The sequence below is a fragment of the Berghia stephanieae genome, chromosome 3, assembly GCF_034508935.2.
Source record: "Berghia stephanieae isolate SIO BIC M18660-M18661 chromosome 3, UCSD_Bste_1.3, whole genome shotgun sequence".
In the NCBI taxonomy this organism is placed as follows: Eukaryota; Metazoa; Mollusca; class Gastropoda; order Nudibranchia; family Aeolidiidae; genus Berghia; species Berghia stephanieae.
Genome location: NC_088362.1, coordinates 90,576,279 through 90,596,935, shown reverse-complemented (window position 1 = coordinate 90,596,935; position 20,657 = coordinate 90,576,279). Strand labels below are relative to the sequence as shown.

The 20,657-nt window shown below is 37.2% G+C and overlaps 1 protein-coding gene across 7 annotated transcripts in view; it reads left to right on the top strand.

Moving 5' to 3' along the window:
- Window positions 1–47: 47 nt before the first annotated feature.
- LOC144968796 (palmitoyltransferase ZDHHC14-like) overlaps window positions 48–20,657 on the top strand; it is a 61,212-nt gene continuing 40,602 nt past the window's right edge. For all 7 annotated transcript variants that reach the window (XR_013644652.1, XM_078907487.1, XM_078907489.1 and 4 more), the window contains exon 1: window positions 48–493. Coding sequence is in view for 6 of the 7 variants with exons in the window: in XM_078907487.1 (XP_078763613.1) it covers window positions 258–493 (236 nt within the window). In the remaining variant the exon portion in view is untranslated. The remainder of the gene's footprint in view (window positions 494–20,657) is intronic.

Sequence of the window (20,657 nt, the reverse complement as noted above, 5' to 3'; positions counted from 1 at the left end):
GTTGAAAAATAATCTGGCAACCCTGGTTTCACTGCGCTTGCGCAAATGAAGCATAATGATCAACAAAGTCTTGGCGACATCATTGTTCTCGACGGTGTTGAATGATGTTTAGTCGCCACTTGATTGTTTGGGAATAATGAACGATTACATCATTTTGTAAATAAAATGTGTCCATCAACATTGAAGATGTAGTTTTATATTTTGATTGTAATGTCTTGTGTAATTATTTTGTTATTTATGACTTGCTCAATCCACTAATGAAAGATTCGTCTTACATCGCAGTGTCCACTGGTGTTCCGAGAATCTGTGAGGATCAAGCACGGGTTGTTGTCAAAACACCTAAAATGGCCAAATCTGTTCATAGGTGGGAAGTTTTCCCAGGCAAAAATAAATTCTATTGTAACGGTCGGATAATGATGGCTCAACATGCTGGTGTTTTCTATTTGACGTGTGCTCTAATCATCATCACAAGTGGACTCTTCTTTGCTTTCGAGTGAGTAACTTTTTTTATCATGATTATTAACTGATTATGATGATTATGATTATCATTTCTCTTTCTAGATACTTGTTGTATCACTGTCATTGTCACTGGGTTAGAGTTAGAATCAGGGTAAACTTTTCTACGTATCTAAATAGCATTTTTTATAAAGAATTATTTTGGTTCGTAGAATTAATTGAGATCCACATCGGTATGGGATTTGATTTTATTGTTGGTTGTTTTAGTTTTAGTTTTGTTGTTGGGTTGGACTGGAGAGGTGAGTTACCGTTTGCATGATTCATTTCGTGTTTGTGTTATCAATTGATTGGCAAAGGCCTTTGACTTTGAGTTGGACAATTTATTAATTTTAAAAAAATTGATATTGGTAACGAAATGGACTACCATAGTTTCACTGTACATCACCTAGGGATTTTTAAATTTAAAATTAAATGAAGTGGCAATTCGGACCCGAGTCTGAATTGCTTCCCGTGGCAATTCGGACTCCTGCCACAATGCGCCTGCGCAATCACAGGAAGTGTCGGAAGTGGAAACTGGGTCGAAAGTGGGTAGGGTGGGGGGAAGCTGCTCGTTCTCAGTTGTCAGTTGTCAGTCGGTAGGAGGGCGAGTGAGCGAGCAAGTCACGTTTTAGAACTCTCGAAGATGACTATACCTTCAAAAGCGGTGATCTGTTATTCCCCTTTGTCTTACTTTTTCTTGGGTACTTTTTAATTGTAATTCTAGAACTTTTTACCATCCAATTTCTCCCTATTTACACTGGCACTGATATGACCTAAATGTGTTGCAAGCGCCTTAAAAACAAAAAACAAACAAACAAAACATAGATCTAAATATTCGTGGTCTTTGGAAGATTACAATTGTAGTCGCTATTGTTAACGTTAACAATCAATTTGCCCTCGCATAGATAAAAGAGTGTCATTGTATAATGATTGGAAGATTTATTTGATTTGCCATGAGCATGTTGCAAAAGATACATGCATGACATATCTACATTATATATATTGCCATTTGCGGCCGCGAAAAAGTGTGGGTAAAGGCGAATAATATGACTTTGGGCATTGAGCGTTTTATTTAAAAGGCTTTGACTTTGACAACAGGCAGTATCTTAATTTTAAAAATATGCTGTTTTATTTCTAAATATAAAAATAGAGGCGATTCTTGGCTACAAACCATGCAATAGAGCTCCGCCACTGGGGTAGGGGCAGAGAACTAATATACGTCTCATACTAATATTATTAGATAATACTGGACGAGGTGCCTTTTAATAAAATGAGCACTGGTTGAATACGGAGAGAAAATGATCAATTGGTAATGGGATTGGGGGGGGGGCGGGGTTACCCGCAAACGACCGAGGCGCTGATAGTGATACGATACGAGATCAGAGAGAAAAAGCCGCCGGCTCTTGGGTTGTGGAAATGGTTGTGGGGGGGAGTGTGTATGTGTGATTATTCTGTTTTTTATGACTTAGAGATACTCATGAATGTGTGTGTGTTTAGGAAGACCAATATGGTTTCTATAGCCTAGCTGCAAACGGAATAGTAACTGAGAGTTTCACTAATGATACTAATGATAAGTTCATCATTCGGGCGCATTGCATTGCAGTATTCCGAACCGAAGAGCCATCGGAGACTATTCAGACTCGACCCTGGTGAGTCATGGAGTTCTATTTAGTTTAGACTCGAGTCCGAATTGTCACGGGAAGCAATTCAGACTCGGGTCCGAATAGCCTTTTCCATTTTTAAAATTCTTATTATCCGGGGGGGAAGGGGGGGGGGGGCGGGGGAGGCCCGTTTTGATAAGTTTTTTTATCATTATCATCACTGTGATTATATAAGAGGAGTAAGTAGAGTAGTATTACTTTCTTTTTTTTTATTATAGGATAGGAACAGAGGTTGGTGTAGTGTTTACTTCTCATACTTTATAGGTTTAATGATTTGCTCTACTCTTCCTCTCTACCGCCAAATGAATCTTTCTGTTATTTGATTTTGTGATATATAAGTATTTGAATATTTACTTTTCTTTACCATTTATTAATGGGAACTTCTTTAGGCCTGGAGCCGTTTGTGCCAATGAAACTCAATCAGAGTTGCCGGACTGTTATTTGTCATGGACAACAACCGCTATGAAGCTGCAGTATTAGTAAACTTGTGAGTGTGAGAACTAAACAAGAGTGCCATATTGACACTTTTCATGCCTAGTCCCAAACATTTGGCTTTTAATTTTAATTTCAACTTAGTCCGATTTTTTGTCATATTTTAGCAGCTTTCATTGATCAAAGCAATTTCTAATTTCTATTGACATTAAGTTAATTTTACCTGAAAAGCAAATCTCCTTTACCTCTAGTCCATGTCATTTCTGTCACAAATATAAAAATGTTTGGGACAGGGAAATTTACTTGCAGTCTCTATTGGTTCGAGTCTAATCAATTCCACCCCTCCCCTCCCCCTAATAGAAAGACATGGTTGGTCAGGAGGGATTCATTAGACTTTGTTCCTCTGAGAGTATAATAATAATGCCCATATGTTAAGCGCAGTTTATCCCGCTATATTATACGGGCTCTGGACGAGTTACAGTGACATGTACATATATATTATAAATTTCATTTCATCAATACAGAGCATGTTTGCATTCATAAACACTTGACTTTGTATGCAATCATAAATTAGAGTAGGAGCTGACTGAAAAGATGTCTTCAGTTGCTTTTTGAATGTTTCCAGGATGTTGATTCTCTTATTTTTAAAGGCAATTTATTCCAAGTTCTAGGGCCTGACCAAGCAAAGCTTTTCTCTCCAGCTTTAAGTCTAGTTTTAGGGATCATTAGAGTTTTTGAATTGGAAGAGGACAGCAGACATCTTTACAGTTAATATATCTCAATGAGCATTGTCAGAAAAGGTGCTGTTAACTACAGATTTAATAATTAATGTTGCTACTTTATATTCTATACATTCTCTCACAGGCAGCCAGTGTGGGTCCACCGTGAGGGCTGTGGCTTCATCTTGACCCTTCTTTTTAATTACCAAGCGTGTTGTATTGTTTTGAATTGCCTGATTAGAACAATTATGTACCTTGATGTTCCTGAAAGTAAAGAGTCGCCACAATTTATTTATTTTTAATTTGAGGCAATATTATTTTTTGACAGGCGTATTTTGTTATAAAGTGTCATATGGAACTTACCTTTTTTATGTTTACTGATAATTTCTTTTTTAATTGACAACCTTGCACATTCATCGAACGGTCTGAATAAAATTGACGAAATGCACTTTTATGTCGTTTGCTTCCAAAATTCTATTCTATTCTTATTCCCAGCTATCAACACCTCAATTTTGTCTCAATTAACTCAATTCAATTATAATTATAAGTTATTTCTTCCCATCCATTTGCTCACTTCGCCAATACAGTTTTCACAGCGTTCAATTTGTCTGTCAAATGGTAAGTGAGGATTAGTGTTGAAAATCTGCGTGTTGTTGGCATAACAATGGCGTTCAAGGCCATACTAACGATTGATATCCACTGAAGGGATAAGATCAACTGTTGGGGTACGACTTTCTAATCATAGTTTATAGGTGTCATACTGTAAGTTATGTTTTGAACTGGTTGAGTGCGGTTCTTTGGATACCAATTCATAGGGTTTTTAGTATCAAATGCGACTGACGTATCGTGCAAATTTAACATGTTTGTGCCTCCATTGTCTATGGTTTTTGATAAATCAGAAGCAACCTGTAAGGGGGCTGTTTCTTCCTGTGCTATTTTCTGTACATTGTTTGAAGAGTCTCTTGAAGCCTGTGACTTGCTAATTGTTGATTTAATTGTTGGAGTACAACTTTTTCCATTAACTTTGATATATACGGACATGGGCCTGAAAATTTTCAGGTTATCTTCATTGAGCCCTTGTTTATTTAGAAGAGGTTTAAAAAATGGTATTCTTGGAAGAAAATTCCTTGTTCCATAATGTTATTTATTATATTCGTGATAGACGGTACAATATTTATTTACTTTTAAGTAAACAAGTCAGCATCAAGCTATATGGAGGCGGCTCTTATTTACAGGCTCATTAATTAGCTTCATGATTTGTTCATTCATATAATATGACTTCTTTAAAATTGGTGAAATCATCTCCATGAAATGCAAAGCTGCCAACTATATGCCAAAAAAGCGTATTATTATGCCTATTTTATGTCGTGATTATGCTTTTTAGTTCCACGTTACGTCTTTTTGTCATTGTCAAGGTCTATACTGCAAAGCCAGGATGAATTACAGTACAAAGGCGCTGACTTTTTAAAAGCATGTTAGATTGATACATTTCAGACAATTTACGGGCCTGGGTGATATATGTTTATGAATAGTGCCTTCGTTTTGCACAATTACACCCTATCCTTCACATTTCACCTTTTTTCAGTCAAAATTACACCTTTTCTTCATTGAGGTTGGCAGCTCCGGAGATGTTTTTGTAAATTTGCATTTCTTTGTATTTTACCTATCTTGGCATATGTTAGTAGTTGTGGTTTTGTTTCATTGTCTAAATTATTGTTTGTCAACCTGAAGGATGCTTTTGAATTTGACACATTGTTTAATTTTGTTTTGTAGAATTCTGCTTTTGTTCGTCATGATAAGTTATTTTGTTAAGATTTATGACATAAGAAAATATGCTTATGGATGAGAATACCACAGTTTCCCTCCCGTTCTCTTTTTTGGCTGTCTTCATCTCTGGAGTGAGTAGGGTGTTAGTTTTCTTTCTTTCACCGCCCATTTTTAAACCGGAGCATGGGCTAAAATAATTTAAATAGATGGAAAATAACATTAAATTCCATTTTTTAAAATCCCTTTAGGAGTAATTTGTCTATTCCAAGGGGAGACTGGAATAACCGAATAACCTCATCACTGCTAACTGAGCTAGGTGACTTGCTCAAGGCCACACAGCGCAGGGGGTATTCGAACTTGGTACGTTTTGGGTACGAATCAAAGACTGTACTGTGAATTTGTTGACATTTATGTCGCTGAGTTCAGCTATTTGTTTCAATAGACTGTTCACCTATAAGATGGAATTTCAAGTTCGGTTTAGTGATGATTTATTATCTACAATTTTCAAGGGAGATGCAAGTGGGGGGTTTGCTTGTTTTACCCAATTCGACAGTCAAATGTATGAGTGGATTGTTTTAGGTGTTGAGTCATATCTTGTTCTTAATGTAGTGCTTTAATGGCTTTTGATCCCGGATTATGGTACTCAAACTGATTATTGAAATCTCACAATATAATCAAATTATCTTTTTCAATGACGAGGGGTGTTAACATGTCCTGAAACTCATCAATTGCAAAAATGCTCCTGACACTCTACTGTCTTAGTTGATGTTATTTATTTCCATCCACTTAGATTTTTTTTAAAAATATATAATTATTAAATTCTTCTATTTTTATTTTCAAGTGTTTACGTTTCAAAACAGTAACATGTGATGGATTGTGGTCTGTCCTTATAGTTCTCTCTCTCTCTCTCTCTCTCTCTCTCTCTCTCTCTCTCTCTCTCTCTCTCTCTCTCTCTCTCTCTCTCTCTATACTTCTACGTCAATATTCTTTTGGTGGTTTTTTACTGTATCGCTTAATGAGCCTTTTATTCCTCGTTTACCACTCTTCTACCTCCTTGTCCGCCACCTACACCTTCTACTGCTACTGCTACCGGGACTCGAACCCTGAACCTTCTGATCCAAGGAGAGTGTAATAACCGCACATTACTACTACTGCTACTATTCCTTCTTCTTCTTCTTCTTCTTCTTCTTCTTCTTCTTCTTCTTCTTCTTTCCTTACCCAAACCGAAACTTACACCTTCGCGGTTAAGTGAAGGCCTAACTCCAATCGTTCCTGTGGTGGAGAAAGATAGGGTACAACCATAAAAATGCCTTTTTACGTCTGTAGCGAAGTATCGATCCTCGGCGTCCCTAGCCCTTACACGACGACCGCTGTGTCATGTTCTCTATTCTCTGTTTTGTGCTCTATTTTTTTTCTCCCCCTCTTGTTACCTCTTCGAGGCTGGTGAGTGTACATGATGAATCAAACCATGGCCAGTCGCTCTGAATGTGTGCGAGTACGTGCGTGCGTGCGCACGCGCGTCGTCATCGTTCTAGATATCGATGCTATTGATGATGCCACTACCCTTTGGTTTTGCAAGATTACTCATTTCTGGCTATGGGAAATTCTAGCTGCTGCTTTCGACATGCCCCCCCCCCCCCCCACACACACACACACACACACTTTTCCTTGGCCTTTTATATCCATTTATTACGGCTTATTTTCACCAGCGAATTATTTTTACATTTATTACTATTATTGTTAGTTTTATTATTATTATTATTATTATTATTATTAGTAGTAGTAGTAGTAGTAGTAGTAGTAGTAGTAGTAGTAGTAGTAGTAGTAGTAGTAGTAGTAGTAGTAGTAGTAGTAGTAGTAGTAGTATTAGTAGTATTATTGATATTCACTTCTATCAATTAATTCTTGTTGAGATTTTGGCGAGTTGTGATTGTGTGGCATCAAAATGATTATTTCTGCTGTCGATGGCGTTGTTGGTGATTTTATCATTTTACTCGTCGTTATCATCCTCCTCAATCTTATTATCTTATATTGAGTTCTTTATTGTTGTTCTACCTTCTATATAGCCAGGTCTTCGCTTGATCAGGAAACTGATGTGTTCTTAATTATATCCGCGTGGCTATGAGAAAGGGGGGGGGGGGGGGGGGAGCAAAATCGGTTGTCGTGAGTCTCCAATAGTCATGCATCTTATGTCGTGAGCTAACTCCCGCATCTAAGTTCTATGCTCATTTGAAATTCAAAACTGAAAAAGTGAATTGTTCACTGATTCATAGGTCAAACCTTTAAATCCGTGAGAAAGCTCTTAACTCGCATTTTCTCATCATTTCATTCTCGTGTAATACAGCATTGTCTCCGTCTAAAGATAAACGTAAATTATATCGTCCTCAATGCCTGGTCCGTGTCCATTGTTCTTACGGATATTACACGTCATTTTAAGAAACATTGTTGTTAAATTCTTCGATATTCATGTTATTGTATACGTCTCGTTGAAATAAACAACACATTTCTGTATAACATTATTATACCCATTTTGTTTTGGGGAAACCCCGATTTTAACAAAATAAAAAAAAAATCACGCACCCGGTATTACGAAAAATAGATTTGACCGTTGTGATTACCGGACCACAAATATGATTCTTAATGTCAAATTCGAGAAGAAAAAAAAATTAAACGCAACAAACCTGGGGGGGGGGGGGGGGGGGGACACAGTTTGATAGGATGTAATATAATGAGGTCATGGGAGGGGTGTAATAGTAAGATTCTTGAACTCGTGCGTTTGATTTTCTTTGAACAAGTCAGTCCCCAGCGCTGCTGCTCGACCTTGAGAGCCCCCATTGGGAACGAGTTCGAAATTTCAAACGCACGCGGTCAAGAATCTTATATTGTGGGGTTTTGAGGCTCATTTATTGCTGAATCATCCATGTCTTGTGCTAAGTTTCAAGGCGTCAGAGTTCATCCCTCTCAGACCTTTTTTTCCTTTCAATTCCAACGCTCCAAAACACCCAATGTAATGGATTCGGACACCTACTCTCCTGTCGTGTCCCCGATGTGCTAAGATCAAGCTTTATATAGTGTATCTATATAGCTAGTATATTTGTGTATATAATAACTATTGTCTGAATTCATTGCGAGTTTTAAATGTTAGTCGGTTCATACGGAGAAGAGAGATGCCTTGGGAGTGGTAATAATATGATCAATGAATGGTGCCGTGAAAGCTTCTATTTTAAGTCATACATCACGTTTGTGATTAATTATTGAAAAGTCCGTGAGTTTTCGGGTTGCTTGCTTGTTTGTGTCAATTGTTTACCTAAAAGAAGCGAAATTCATTTTGATTGTGTCGGATTTTTTTTTAAATAAGGAAAACGACTCAATTTCAGAGGATAATTGTCGAATTTATTATTGTTACGGCTTTTTGCGACGGTTACAATAGTTGGTGACGAATTTGTACCTAGTGGTGTTTGGGTTGACTCACACTTTAAATGAACATTTACATTTTATTCTGAACGGGTATAGAAATGTTCCCGGATACTACTGGTTATTGACGGTTTATTGATTTTAATTAAATCAATCAATTACTAGATCAATACAATACAATACATTGACTCATACAGTCAGTCAAGATTACTCTCATTTAATTTATTTATCTTTATTTTAATTTGCCGATGCTTAACATATGAAAATAGATTTTTTGGTATGCTAAAAATAAAGTCAAACATGGGCAAAAACGATAACGACTAGAGATATCATTTTCAGAGTTAATTTTAGTTGTTCTGACGTCATTTATACTTACTTCTCAACCTTTGATCCCTTATTTTGAGTACCTCATTCATATACCTAACGATTCTTTGAAACATATTTGTTATGTTGGCTACCTAGTCATACCAAAATACTCATCCCCATGCAAGCATCAAATCGAACTCACTGGAGGACAATAAATGTTTTTAAAAAATGCATGATGATGATCCACCATGCCACAGCTACTATTATCATCGCAGTTCAATATCTTATAATAATATGCTATTAAACATGTTTAAAGCGTGAACTATATGTTTTTTAATAAGCATTTCGTCGCTTGGTGTGTGTGTGTGTGGGCGGAAGGCTGGTTTGAGAGTGTCTTTTTCTTAAGCTAAGCAATATTGGATCGCGAGAAGTTGTACACATAACAGCGGTTATCGATTTTTAGAGTCTTGCCAAACAAGAGGAACGTAAATTATGATGACGTCATTGCTTTCATTTTTGTCGTGTTGTTATTTTATTATTATTATCAACCGTGAGTTTATTTTTATAGTACGGATTAGTCGGTAGCTCCCGGTTCCGATTGTTATGGTAACACCGAGGCCAGAATTGGATTATAGAAGCTGAGGATGACATTTCCCTCATTGACACTGAGCCCTCATGTCTTTCATGACTTTTAAACATCGTTTGAATTTAGGGTTTTTAAAAACTAGATATAAGTAAAGGATGCGTTTTTCATGCCGCACGTGCCTTTTAGTAATATGTCATTATTATTATTATTATTATTATTATTATTATTATTATTATTATTATTATTATTATTATTACAACTCGTTATATAGGAACTTACAGTTTAAGGATCGAGCTACATTTGGTTTTAAAATGATTTAGAAAAATAAAAATAAAAATTGATGAAGGACGGGTGAACGCATCATATAATGAACTTTGAGGCTGAAAAATTGTTACTGAATCTACAATGATACCGACCGATTATAAAGATCAGGGCTGTCAGATTCCACTGCATCCAATGATAGGCGATTCCATAGTCTGGTAGAATAATATGGGTAGCGGGTATTGAGCTGGGCGTTTGATCTTGATGGAGGGATCGTCAGCAGATATGCCTGTCCTTTAGTCGGTCTGGAGATGTTTATTATTATTATTATTATTATTATTATTATTATTATTATTATTATTATTATTATTATTATTATTATTATATAATACGAGTCCTTTTTAAAATGTAAATTTTGTAACAGTACAAGGACAATTGATTAATTATACGCCTTGGGTTTTTGCGGAAGTTCCGATTTTACTATGGCATCATAATAGCAAAAATATTAGCGGCATCCTTGTTATCTTGTAAAAAGAAAAAGACGTAGGAGTTCTAAAAATTACTTTTCTCTCGTACACAATCCGGTTTTACTAAAATTAGATTTTGACGCTTAATGTCAAATCGTAATATTCGGGAGCCAATCATTTTACAAAAGGATGTGTTTTGATTTTTAAAATAAAAATTACACACGTGAGGTCATTGGAGGAGTATGCTTAAAAGTATTCTGAACTCGTGCGTTTTAAATTTCGAACTCATTCTCAATGTGCTTAGCGTCATTGGGAATTTGTTCGAAAGTCCAAACACAGGGGTTCAACAATTTTCTTATTAAATAGGTTATAACAGGTGATTATATCATAGTAACTTATTCTTGAGCATCGTTGTAGTTTCATTTAGAGTTGAATGTATATTTTCTGTTCAAGTTTCACTTTTTTTAAATTATTTTTTTTCCACCTCAGGCGTTTTCCGTTAGATAATACCATAACTGGGTGCTTGGCCCTTCTCTACGTGAGTCTAGACTTTGGAATTTATTCATTCGAGATATTGTCATATTTCAGAGGCATTCATACACACACACACACAGAGAGAGAGAGAGAGAGAGAAGAGAGAGAGAGAGAGAGATCCTGCAGGGCATAGCATTAGTTGAGGACTGCTAGTAATTAGTGTCATCGTGTCTTTTCGAATAAAAGGTTTCATATTCCAAGGCTTACTTACTCTCTACATTTCCATTTACTGATATGTGAGTGGAGCGGGCACTTAGGTTGATAATAACAGAAAATGAAGTGAGTAGAAAAGTGCCAGAATACCATAGAGAAAAATACAAATTTCGCGGCGATGGAGGCTCGCACCTTCGACCTTACTGGCCATGAGAGGGACACTATGCAGTCGACGCCATTCGCCACTTTAGTAAGGTCGCGGGTTCGAGCCCCCATCTCCGCGAAATATTTCATTCTCTATTGTCTTCTGGCACTTTTCTGCTTACTCCATTTTCTGCATTTACTTATTCTATTATTTGGGGCACTACCACTGAAAAAAAAAAAAAAGCAAACATAAACAGCATAATATAACAACCAAACTTGGGGGAGATCGATGAAGCGAGTGATCGACACTTGACAGGACAAAGAGATAGAGATAGACCAAGTTGAGAAATGTAGGCAAAGTGAGTAGGTGGGATGGGGGGGGGGAGGTAGACAAAGTTGACAAAAGGTGGGCAAAGTGAGCATGGGGGGTGGGGGGATTCGTCATTGCTCTGTTTTATCTGATAAAACAAAGTTGAGAAAGGTAGGGGTTGAGGGGGTAGACAAAGTGAGTATGGGTTGAATGGGGAGGGGGATATACAAAGTTAAGAAAGGTAGGCAATGAGTGGGGGTTGAAGAGGGGGGGGGGGGGGGGTAGACAAAGTTGATAAAAGGGGGGCAAAGTGAGCAGGGGGTGGGGGGGATTCGTCATTGATCTGTTTTATCGGATGGTTTTACCCATGGGTACTTTTCACATATTCGTCGACCGTTTTGTCCTCCTCTACCATTTATTATCACAAATTATCTGACAACGAGTTATAATGTCAAACTGTTTTTCTCTGGTGGGGGTCATGTTTTTTTGGCGCTCCTTTCAGACCATTACATTTGGAGCGAAATAAAAGGCCAGGGTCGTAATAGTCGAGGGTTGTAGTAGTAGTAGGGTCGGTGGCCGAGCGAATCGGTGTCTGATCGTACAGGCATGCCAAACAGTATGAAATTGCATAATTGTGACCCGCCGCCTTTACACGGCGTGGATTAAGTTGCGAAGAATGTGTAATACAGTGGAAACCGCATAGAATCAACACTCTTAAAGCCAAGACCTCTTGATGGTCCAAATTTTATTTTATTTTTCAAAGTATGTTCCATTCATAATTGGTGAAGTCAACCAGTATTTTTGGCCCAGCGATGTTGGCTTTATCAGGACTCCACTGTTTTCTGGGGAGGGGGAAAAAAAAGCCCTAACGAAACTTGGCTTATATTTATATTATGTTCTATTGAGGGCCGTGGATATCGCTTCTTAAAGTGACAAAAATATAATTTCACCTCGTCGCTTTAACGGGGCATGCGGTTCACTCCGACATAATATCATTTCGAGACGATAGGTTACAATTTCCTTTCAAGAGGGATTTTGTATAAACCTTTACAGGATTACGAGAAAAAGAAAAAAAAAAAGAATTTTGTGTCCAAAGAAGAAAAAATAGCATCGGATATTGAGATTGTTTGGTTGTTATTTGTTTTTGATGAGAGTGATATTCATGCGTTCACGATTCTCTGCCAACATGATGTTTCCTCCAAGTTATCATATCAGTTGGTATATTAGCCGTTTCAGCATATTCTTGAAATGCATATCTGGATATCCGTGTAATATATGGTTGAAAATGTGAAAGCAAATTATTTATGTTTATTCAAGTTTTGTTTATTATTTTAAAACAATGAAATGGCTGGGTTTTGATTTGAAAGAGGATGCTGAGCGTGATTTGTGATAGGTTGGGTGACTTTAATTGTACAAAGCTGGCCAACCTGTGTCTTTTGATAAAACATGTTACGATTCACATTACCGCCGCGCCGAGTCATCACGCGATTGTTGTGATTAGGATATTATAAGAGAGCTAGACACGCAAATAAAGAGAGAAAAGGTGATGATGGTGATATTAATATCATGATGATAATAAGAATAGTAATAACAATAATGATGGTGATAATAATAAAAATGATAATTATAGAATAGAAAATGTATCCTAACTTGTGACGCTTTATGAAACGTTAATGTAAGAGTAATTCGATTCCCTCCAACTTAAAAAACAACAACAAACTATCGAGACAATTCACCTACACGCCTTTTTGATTCGGTATAGGTAACTATCCATCTTGGCCAAAGTGTTGTATGTCGAAATTGTCCTCCGCCACCTTGCTTACCTATTGTGATGACTCACCTCTTGCTACAGGGGATTGTCAAATATGATCTACCGGCTTTCGAGTAGTTTTCGCGTCGTTACTTGTATCTTGTAATGTGCTGGACATCACTGTACTTAAGGTTAGTGGCATCGTTAATCAAATCACCCCTGTTTTATTTAACATGTCTATTTCGCCAAGGAAAAAGCGATATGAGTAATTGGCATAAAATATACATTTAAAGTTTAAAGGTGGAGCATAGAAGGAGATGTCAGGAGAGGCACTACCACTGAAAAAAAAAAAAAGCAAACATAAACAGCATAATATAACAACCAAACTTGGGGGAGATCGATGAAGCGAGTGATCGACACTTGACAGGACAAAGAGATAGAGATAGACCAAGTTGAGAAATGAGGGCAAAGTGAGTAGGTGGGATGGGGGGGGGGGGGGGTAGACAAAGTTGACAAAAGGTGGGCAAAGTGAGCATGGGGGGTGGGGGGATTCGTCATTGCTCTGTTTTATCTGATAAAACAAAGTTGAGAAAGGTAGGGGTTGAGGGGGTAGACAAAGTGAGTATGGGTTGAATGGGGAGGGGGATATACAAAGTTAAGAAAGGTAGGCAATGAGTGGGGGTTGAAGAGGGGGGGGGGGGGGGTAGACAAAGTTGATAAAAGGTGGGCAAAGTGAGCAGGGGGTTGGGGGGATTCGTCATTGATCTGTTTTATCGGATGGTTTTACCCATGGGTACTTTTCACATATTCGTCGACCGTTTTGTCCTCCTCTACCATTTATTATCACAAATTATCTGACAACGAGTTATAATGTCAAACTGTTTTTCTCTGGTGGGGGTCATGTTTTTTTGGCGCTCCTTTCAGACCATTACATTTGGAGCGAAATAAAAGGCCAGGGTCGTAATAGTCGAGGGTTGTAGTAGTAGTAGGGTCGGTGGCCGAGCGAATCGGTGTCTGATCGTACAGGCATGCCAAACAGTATGAAATTGCATAATTGTGACCCGCCGCCTTTACACGGCGTGGATTAAGTTGCGAAGAATGTGTAATACAGTGGAAACCGCATAGAATCAACACTCTTAAAGCCAAGACCTCTTGATGGTCCAAATTTTATTTTATTTTTCAAAGTATGTTCCATTCATAATTGGTGAAGTCAACCAGTATTTTTGGCCCAGCGATGTTGGCTTTATCAGGACTCCACTGTTTTCTGGGGAGGGGGAAAAAAAAGCCCTAACGAAACTTGGCTTATATTTATATTATGTTCTATTGAGGGCCGTGGATATCGCTTCTTAAAGTGACAAAAATATAATTTCACCTCGTCGCTTTAACGGGGCATGCGGTTCACTCCGACATAATATCATTTCGAGACGATAGGTTACAATTTCCTTTCAAGAGGGATTTTGTATAAACCTTTACAGGATTACGAGAAAAAGAAAAAAAAAAAGAATTTTGTGTCCAAAGAAGAAAAAATAGCATCGGATATTGAGATTGTTTGGTTGTTATTTGTTTTTGATGAGAGTGATATTCATGCGTTCACGATTCTCTGCCAACATGATGTTTCCTCCAAGTTATCATATCAGTTGGTATATTAGCCGTTTCAGCATATTCTTGAAATGCATATCTGGATATCCGTGTAATATATGGTTGAAAATGTGAAAGCAAATTATTTATGTTTATTCAAGTTTTGTTTATTATTTTAAAACAATGAAATGGCTGGGTTTTGATTTGAAAGAGGATGCTGAGCGTGATTTGTGATAGGTTGGGTGACTTTAATTGTACAAAGCTGGCCAACCTGTGTCTTTTGATAAAACATGTTACGATTCACATTACCGCCGCGCCGAGTCATCACGCGATTGTTGTGATTAGGATATTATAAGAGAGCTAGACACGCAAATAAAGAGAGAAAAGGTGATGATGGTGATATTAATATCATGATGATAATAAGAATAGTAATAACAATAATGATGGTGATAATAATAAAAATGATAATTATAGAATAGAAAATGTATCCTAACTTGTGACGCTTTATGAAACGTTAATGTAAGAGTAATTCGATTCCCTCCAACTTAAAAAACAACAACAAACTATCGAGACAATTCACCTACACGCCTTTTTGATTCGGTATAGGTAACTATCCATCTTGGCCAAAGTGTTGTATGTCGAAATTGTCCTCCGCCACCTTGCTTACCTATTGTGATGACTCACCTCTTGCTACAGGGGATTGTCAAATATGATCTACCGGCTTTCGAGTAGTTTTCGCGTCGTTACTTGTATCTTGTAATGTGCTGGACATCACTGTACTTAAGGTTAGTGGCATCGTTAATCAAATCACCCCTGTTTTATTTAACATGTCTATTTCGCCAAGGAAAAAGCGATATGAGTAATTGGCATAAAATATACATTTAAAGTTTAAAGGTGGAGCATAGAAGGAGATGTCAGGAGAGGCACTACCACTGAAAAAAAAAAAAAAGCAAACATAAACAGCATAATATAACAACCAAACTTGGGGGAGATCGATGAAGCGAGTGATCGACACTTGACAGGACAAAGAGATAGAGATAGACCAAGTTGAGAAATGTAGGCAAAGTGAGTAGGTGGGATGGGGGGGGGGGGGGGGGGTAGACAAAGTTGACAAAAGGTGGGCAAAGTGAGCATGGGGGGTGGGGGGATTCGTCATTGCTCTGTTTTATCTGATAAAACAAAGTTGAGAAAGGTAGGGGTTGAGGGGGTAGACAAAGTGAGTATGGGTTGAATGGGGAGGGGGATATACAAAGTTAAGAAAGGTAGGCAATGAGTGGGGGTTGAAGAGGGGGGGGGGGTAGACAAAGTTGATAAAAGGTGGGCAAAGTGAGCAGGGGGTTGGGGGGATTCGTCATTGATCTGTTTTATCGGATGGTTTTACCCATGGGTACTTTTCACATATTCGTCGACCGTTTTGTCCTCCTCTACCATTTATTATCACAAATTATCTGACAACGAGTTATAATGTCAAACTGTTTTTCTCTGGTGGGGGTCATGTTTTTTTGGCGCTCCTTTCAGACCATTACATTTGGAGCGAAATAAAAGGCCAGGGTCGTAATAGTCGAGGGTTGTAGTAGTAGTAGGGTCGGTGGCCGAGCGAATCGGTGTCTGATCGTACAGGCATGCCAAACAGTATGAAATTGCATAATTGTGACCCGCCGCCTTTACACGGCGTGGATTAAGTTGCGAAGAATGTGTAATACAGTGGAAACCGCATAGAATCAACACTCTTAAAGCCAAGACCTCTTGATGGTCCAAATTTTATTTTATTTTTCAAAGTATGTTCCATTCATAATTGGTGAAGTCAACCAGTATTTTTGGCCCAGCGATGTTGGCTTTATCAGGACTCCACTGTTTTCTGGGGAGGGGGAAAAAAAAGCCCTAACGAAACTTGGCTTATATTTATATTATGTTCTATTGAGGGCCGTGGATATCGCTTCTTAAAGTGACAAAAATATAATTTCACCTCGTCGCTTTAACGGGGCATGCGGTTCACTCCGACATAATATCATTTCGAGACGATAGGTTACAATTTCCTTTCAAGAGGGATTTTGTATAAACCTTTACAGGATTACGAGAAAAAGAAAAAAAAAAAGAATTTTGTGTCCAAAGAAGAAAAAATAGCATCGGATATTGAGATTGTTTGGTTGTTATTTGTTTTTGATGAGAGTGATATTCATGCGTTCACGATTCTCTGCCAACATGATGTTTCCTCCAAGTTATCATATCAGTTGGTATATTAGCCGTTTCAGCATATTCTTGAAATGCATATCTGGATATCCGTGTAATATATGGTTGAAAATGTGAAAGCAAATTATTTATGTTTATTCAAGTTTTGTTTATTATTTTAAAACAATGAAATGGCTGGGTTTTGATTTGAAAGAGGATGCTGAGCGTGATTTGTGATAGGTTGGGTGACTTTAATTGTACAAAGCTGGCCAACCTGTGTCTTTTGATAAAACATGTTACGATTCACATTACCGCCGCGCCGAGTCATCACGCGATTGTTGTGATTAGGATATTATAAGAGAGCTAGACACGCAAATAAAGAGAGAAAAGGTGATGATGGTGATATTAATATCATGATGATAATAAGAATAGTAATAACAATAATGATGGTGATAATAATAAAAATGATAATTATAGAATAGAAAATGTATCCTAACTTGTGACGCTTTATGAAACGTTAATGTAAGAGTAATTCGATTCCCTCCAACTTAAAAAACAACAAAAACTATCGAGACAATTCACCTACACGCCTTTTTGATTCGGTATAGGTAACTATCCATCTTGGCCAAAGTGTTGTATGTCGAAATTGTCCTCCGCCACCTTGCTTACCTATTGTGATGACTCACCTCTTGCTACAGGGGATTGTCAAATATGATCTACCGGCTTTCGAGTAGTTTTCGCGTCGTTACTTGTATCTTGTAATGTGCTGGACATCACTGTACTTAAGGTTAGTGGCATCGTTAATCAAATCACCCCTGTTTTATTTAACATGTCTATTTCGCCAAGGAAAAAGCGATATGAGTAATTGGCATAAAATATACATTTAAAGTTTAAAGGTGGAGCATAGAAGGAGATGTCAGGAGAGATACATCGGTATGGACTGTTAACTGCCCTCTATTAATTTTGAAAGAAAGAAACGTGTGCATTACTCTTATGACTGAAAAATAAAAAGTGCTCTTTTTTTTTCGCAGAGTATAGTTCGTGTACTCGTACATGACGAGAGAGAGAGAGAGAGAGAGAGAGAGAGAGAGAGAGAGAGAGAGAGAGAGAGAGAGAGAGAGAGAGAGAGATGTATGTGGTGAATTGATAAAAAAAATATATTGTTCATTCAATCTCTCTACAACTAAGGATTTGTAAAATCCAATTTCTGAAAGGCCCCTTTCAACTACATTTAAGATTGTTAAGGTATTGTCGAGGGAATCCGAATCCGATGAAAAGCTTAAATGTAATACCATTTTAAAGGATACGTATTGAAGTGCTTCCACGGTCATTTTTTTAGAAATGAGTCCGTTATATGAGTACGCAAACTGAACGGGAATTTCCAAACCCAAGTCGATTATTGGACTGTTTGTATCAAAAACAAAGGTCCGTTTTGTGTTGGACTACCAAAACTGACTTGCAACAACGTAATTTCTACTGGCAAAACCTCAATGTAGTCCCCATTTTTATACCGCACTGGAACTGTTGTATCTACCGTATACATCGTCCGTTTTGCGAACACCCCAAATACAGTCATACCTGTGAGTGGGCTTCTAATTTTGAATCGCATTGCCGCTGTGCATGTTTGGTGACAATAGATCAAAATAACGATCGGCACATATTCTGGGGGATTTTTTCTTCTTAATGATTAAAGAAGTATTGAGTTTAGAAAATATTAACTAATCAATCAATGGCTTTAAAAAAAAAAAAGAAGAAAATTTCAACAAAAACGTGTAAGTTCCGTATACATTGCGTGCGTTAAAAACTTGAGTAAATACTCTAAATGACAATTAGAAAACGTCAAGGACCGCGTTAAGGAATAAAAAAAAGTTTTAAAATGCAATTTTAGAAACGAAGGCTTTAATTGCGATTATTTAAGTCACCACGAGTCAACAATTCAAAGTCCATTTCTTTCCTCATTGTGGACGGAGGCAATGCAAGCTGTATTCATGGGTACAGCACCTTCAACATTAATTACAACTGATTTTCAAAGTTATATCAAATTGAGACCCAAATCTATAACACCAATAATTCAAAAAGCAAAATCTTAAAAAGTATTTTTGGAAAAATAAAAAAATTGACATCAGTAAATTTCTTTTCTTTTTAAAAAAAATTATTGATATTTTTTAAAACTGTTTTTTTTTTTTTTTTTCATGATTTACCAATGATTACAAATATTGATTTTCGATGGAAAAGAACTTCATGATTTCATGGTCTACACGAACCTGCCATTGAATTCATAGCGGATATGTCCGCCCTATGCACGTCCCTTAGACAAATTGTACTCGGTTTCTCATGGAGCGGGTGTAACTTTCGATTATTTCAAAACGAAAGGAATATAGTTCCATTTCTCGTCCAGCATCACAGAGCGATCTTCAATAGCTTCCGCGGCATCATATCCAGTCAGATAGGTGTTCGATTGGCAAGAAGTCGGGAGACTTGAATGGCCTCGGAAAAACCTCGGGGTTTTTTGTTGTTTTTTTTTCCTTTAAACTATTATGACACGTTATATCCCCTATCATGACGAGTGCGTCGTTGAAGTTCAATCCTTCGCGTGATGGTCTGGGGTGACATTGGTAAAAAAAACAAAAAACTGACCTAGTTGTTTTGTGAGGTTAACATCGAGATCTCACATGCCCATCTTGTCCTTACAAATAATGTAATGAATGTAGTAGCATAGTACTGAATGTTTTTCAGCAAGACAACACCGGGCCCCACGTTGCAGCGATCTGTCAAATTATCTTTTAATTAAGAGGAACATATTTTCGAGGCCCTTCCTTGGCTATCGTAGTCTCCCATTCAAACACGCGTGTGGCTGGATGGTTATTATTAGAATAGAACACCACTCCTCGAAAAAAATATTAAAAATCGAACTTTTGATTACGCCTTTTCCATTAGAAACAGAATTCGGATTTGGCATAGAGAACATGGGAAGGCAACGCTCTACTGAATTTAATGACATTTTCTTATAGAGTAGGAATTCGCACACTTATTTTTAATTGATAATTGATATCATGGTAAATATTAAATTATCATATCTGTATTGAGATATACATGAGCTGGTCCTCTGAGAGAACTTACTTTATTTGAGATCTAAAGGTTATTCGCTTTTTTTTTTTAACCGGTAGATAATAGGATTTCCTGACGAAAGGGAACTTTGAAATTTCATCTTCATTGCCTCCGATGAGATTGGGTTAAGATATTCCTCTTCGAGTCCATGACGAAGATGCAGCTAAGGATGTCGAGAGTGTCTTAAATTTTCATTGTAACTTAGAGCTTGTTAAGACGTTTATTTCATGAATCTGGGAAATGTATTGTGAACTAGATTAAGTAGATTAGATTTTTAAGAAAAATATATATGTACTATATTTAATCAATAGCGATATGGGTGAAAAGACTCGCGGGCGAATTTGGCCCGAGGATGTATTGTTAGTGTTAGGATTTTTTAACTGGAAATTTTCCTCAGTCCTGGCATAAACGGCCACATTTTTTGCCACTCGTAATGTTGTTGTTATTGTTATTGTTATTATTATTATTATTATTATTATTATTATTATTATTATTATTATTATTATTATTATTATTATTATTATTATTGTTATTGTTGTTGTTGTTGTTGCTGCGGTGGTGGTGTCAGATGGATGGTAACTTTCTCTTCAAAACTAATTCTCTATTGTATGTCTCGTGTTCTATTTTAATGCGATAACATAATTTCAAATTGTTTATTTATGCCATATTTTCTCTCCAATACTACGAAGTTGCTTTTATTCGTGCTTTTAAAAATCGTATATACCGGTACATGCTCGTCGTATCTTTCACCAATAATATTCAGTGACCTGAATCAATGGGATCTTGAGTCTATAAATTGCATT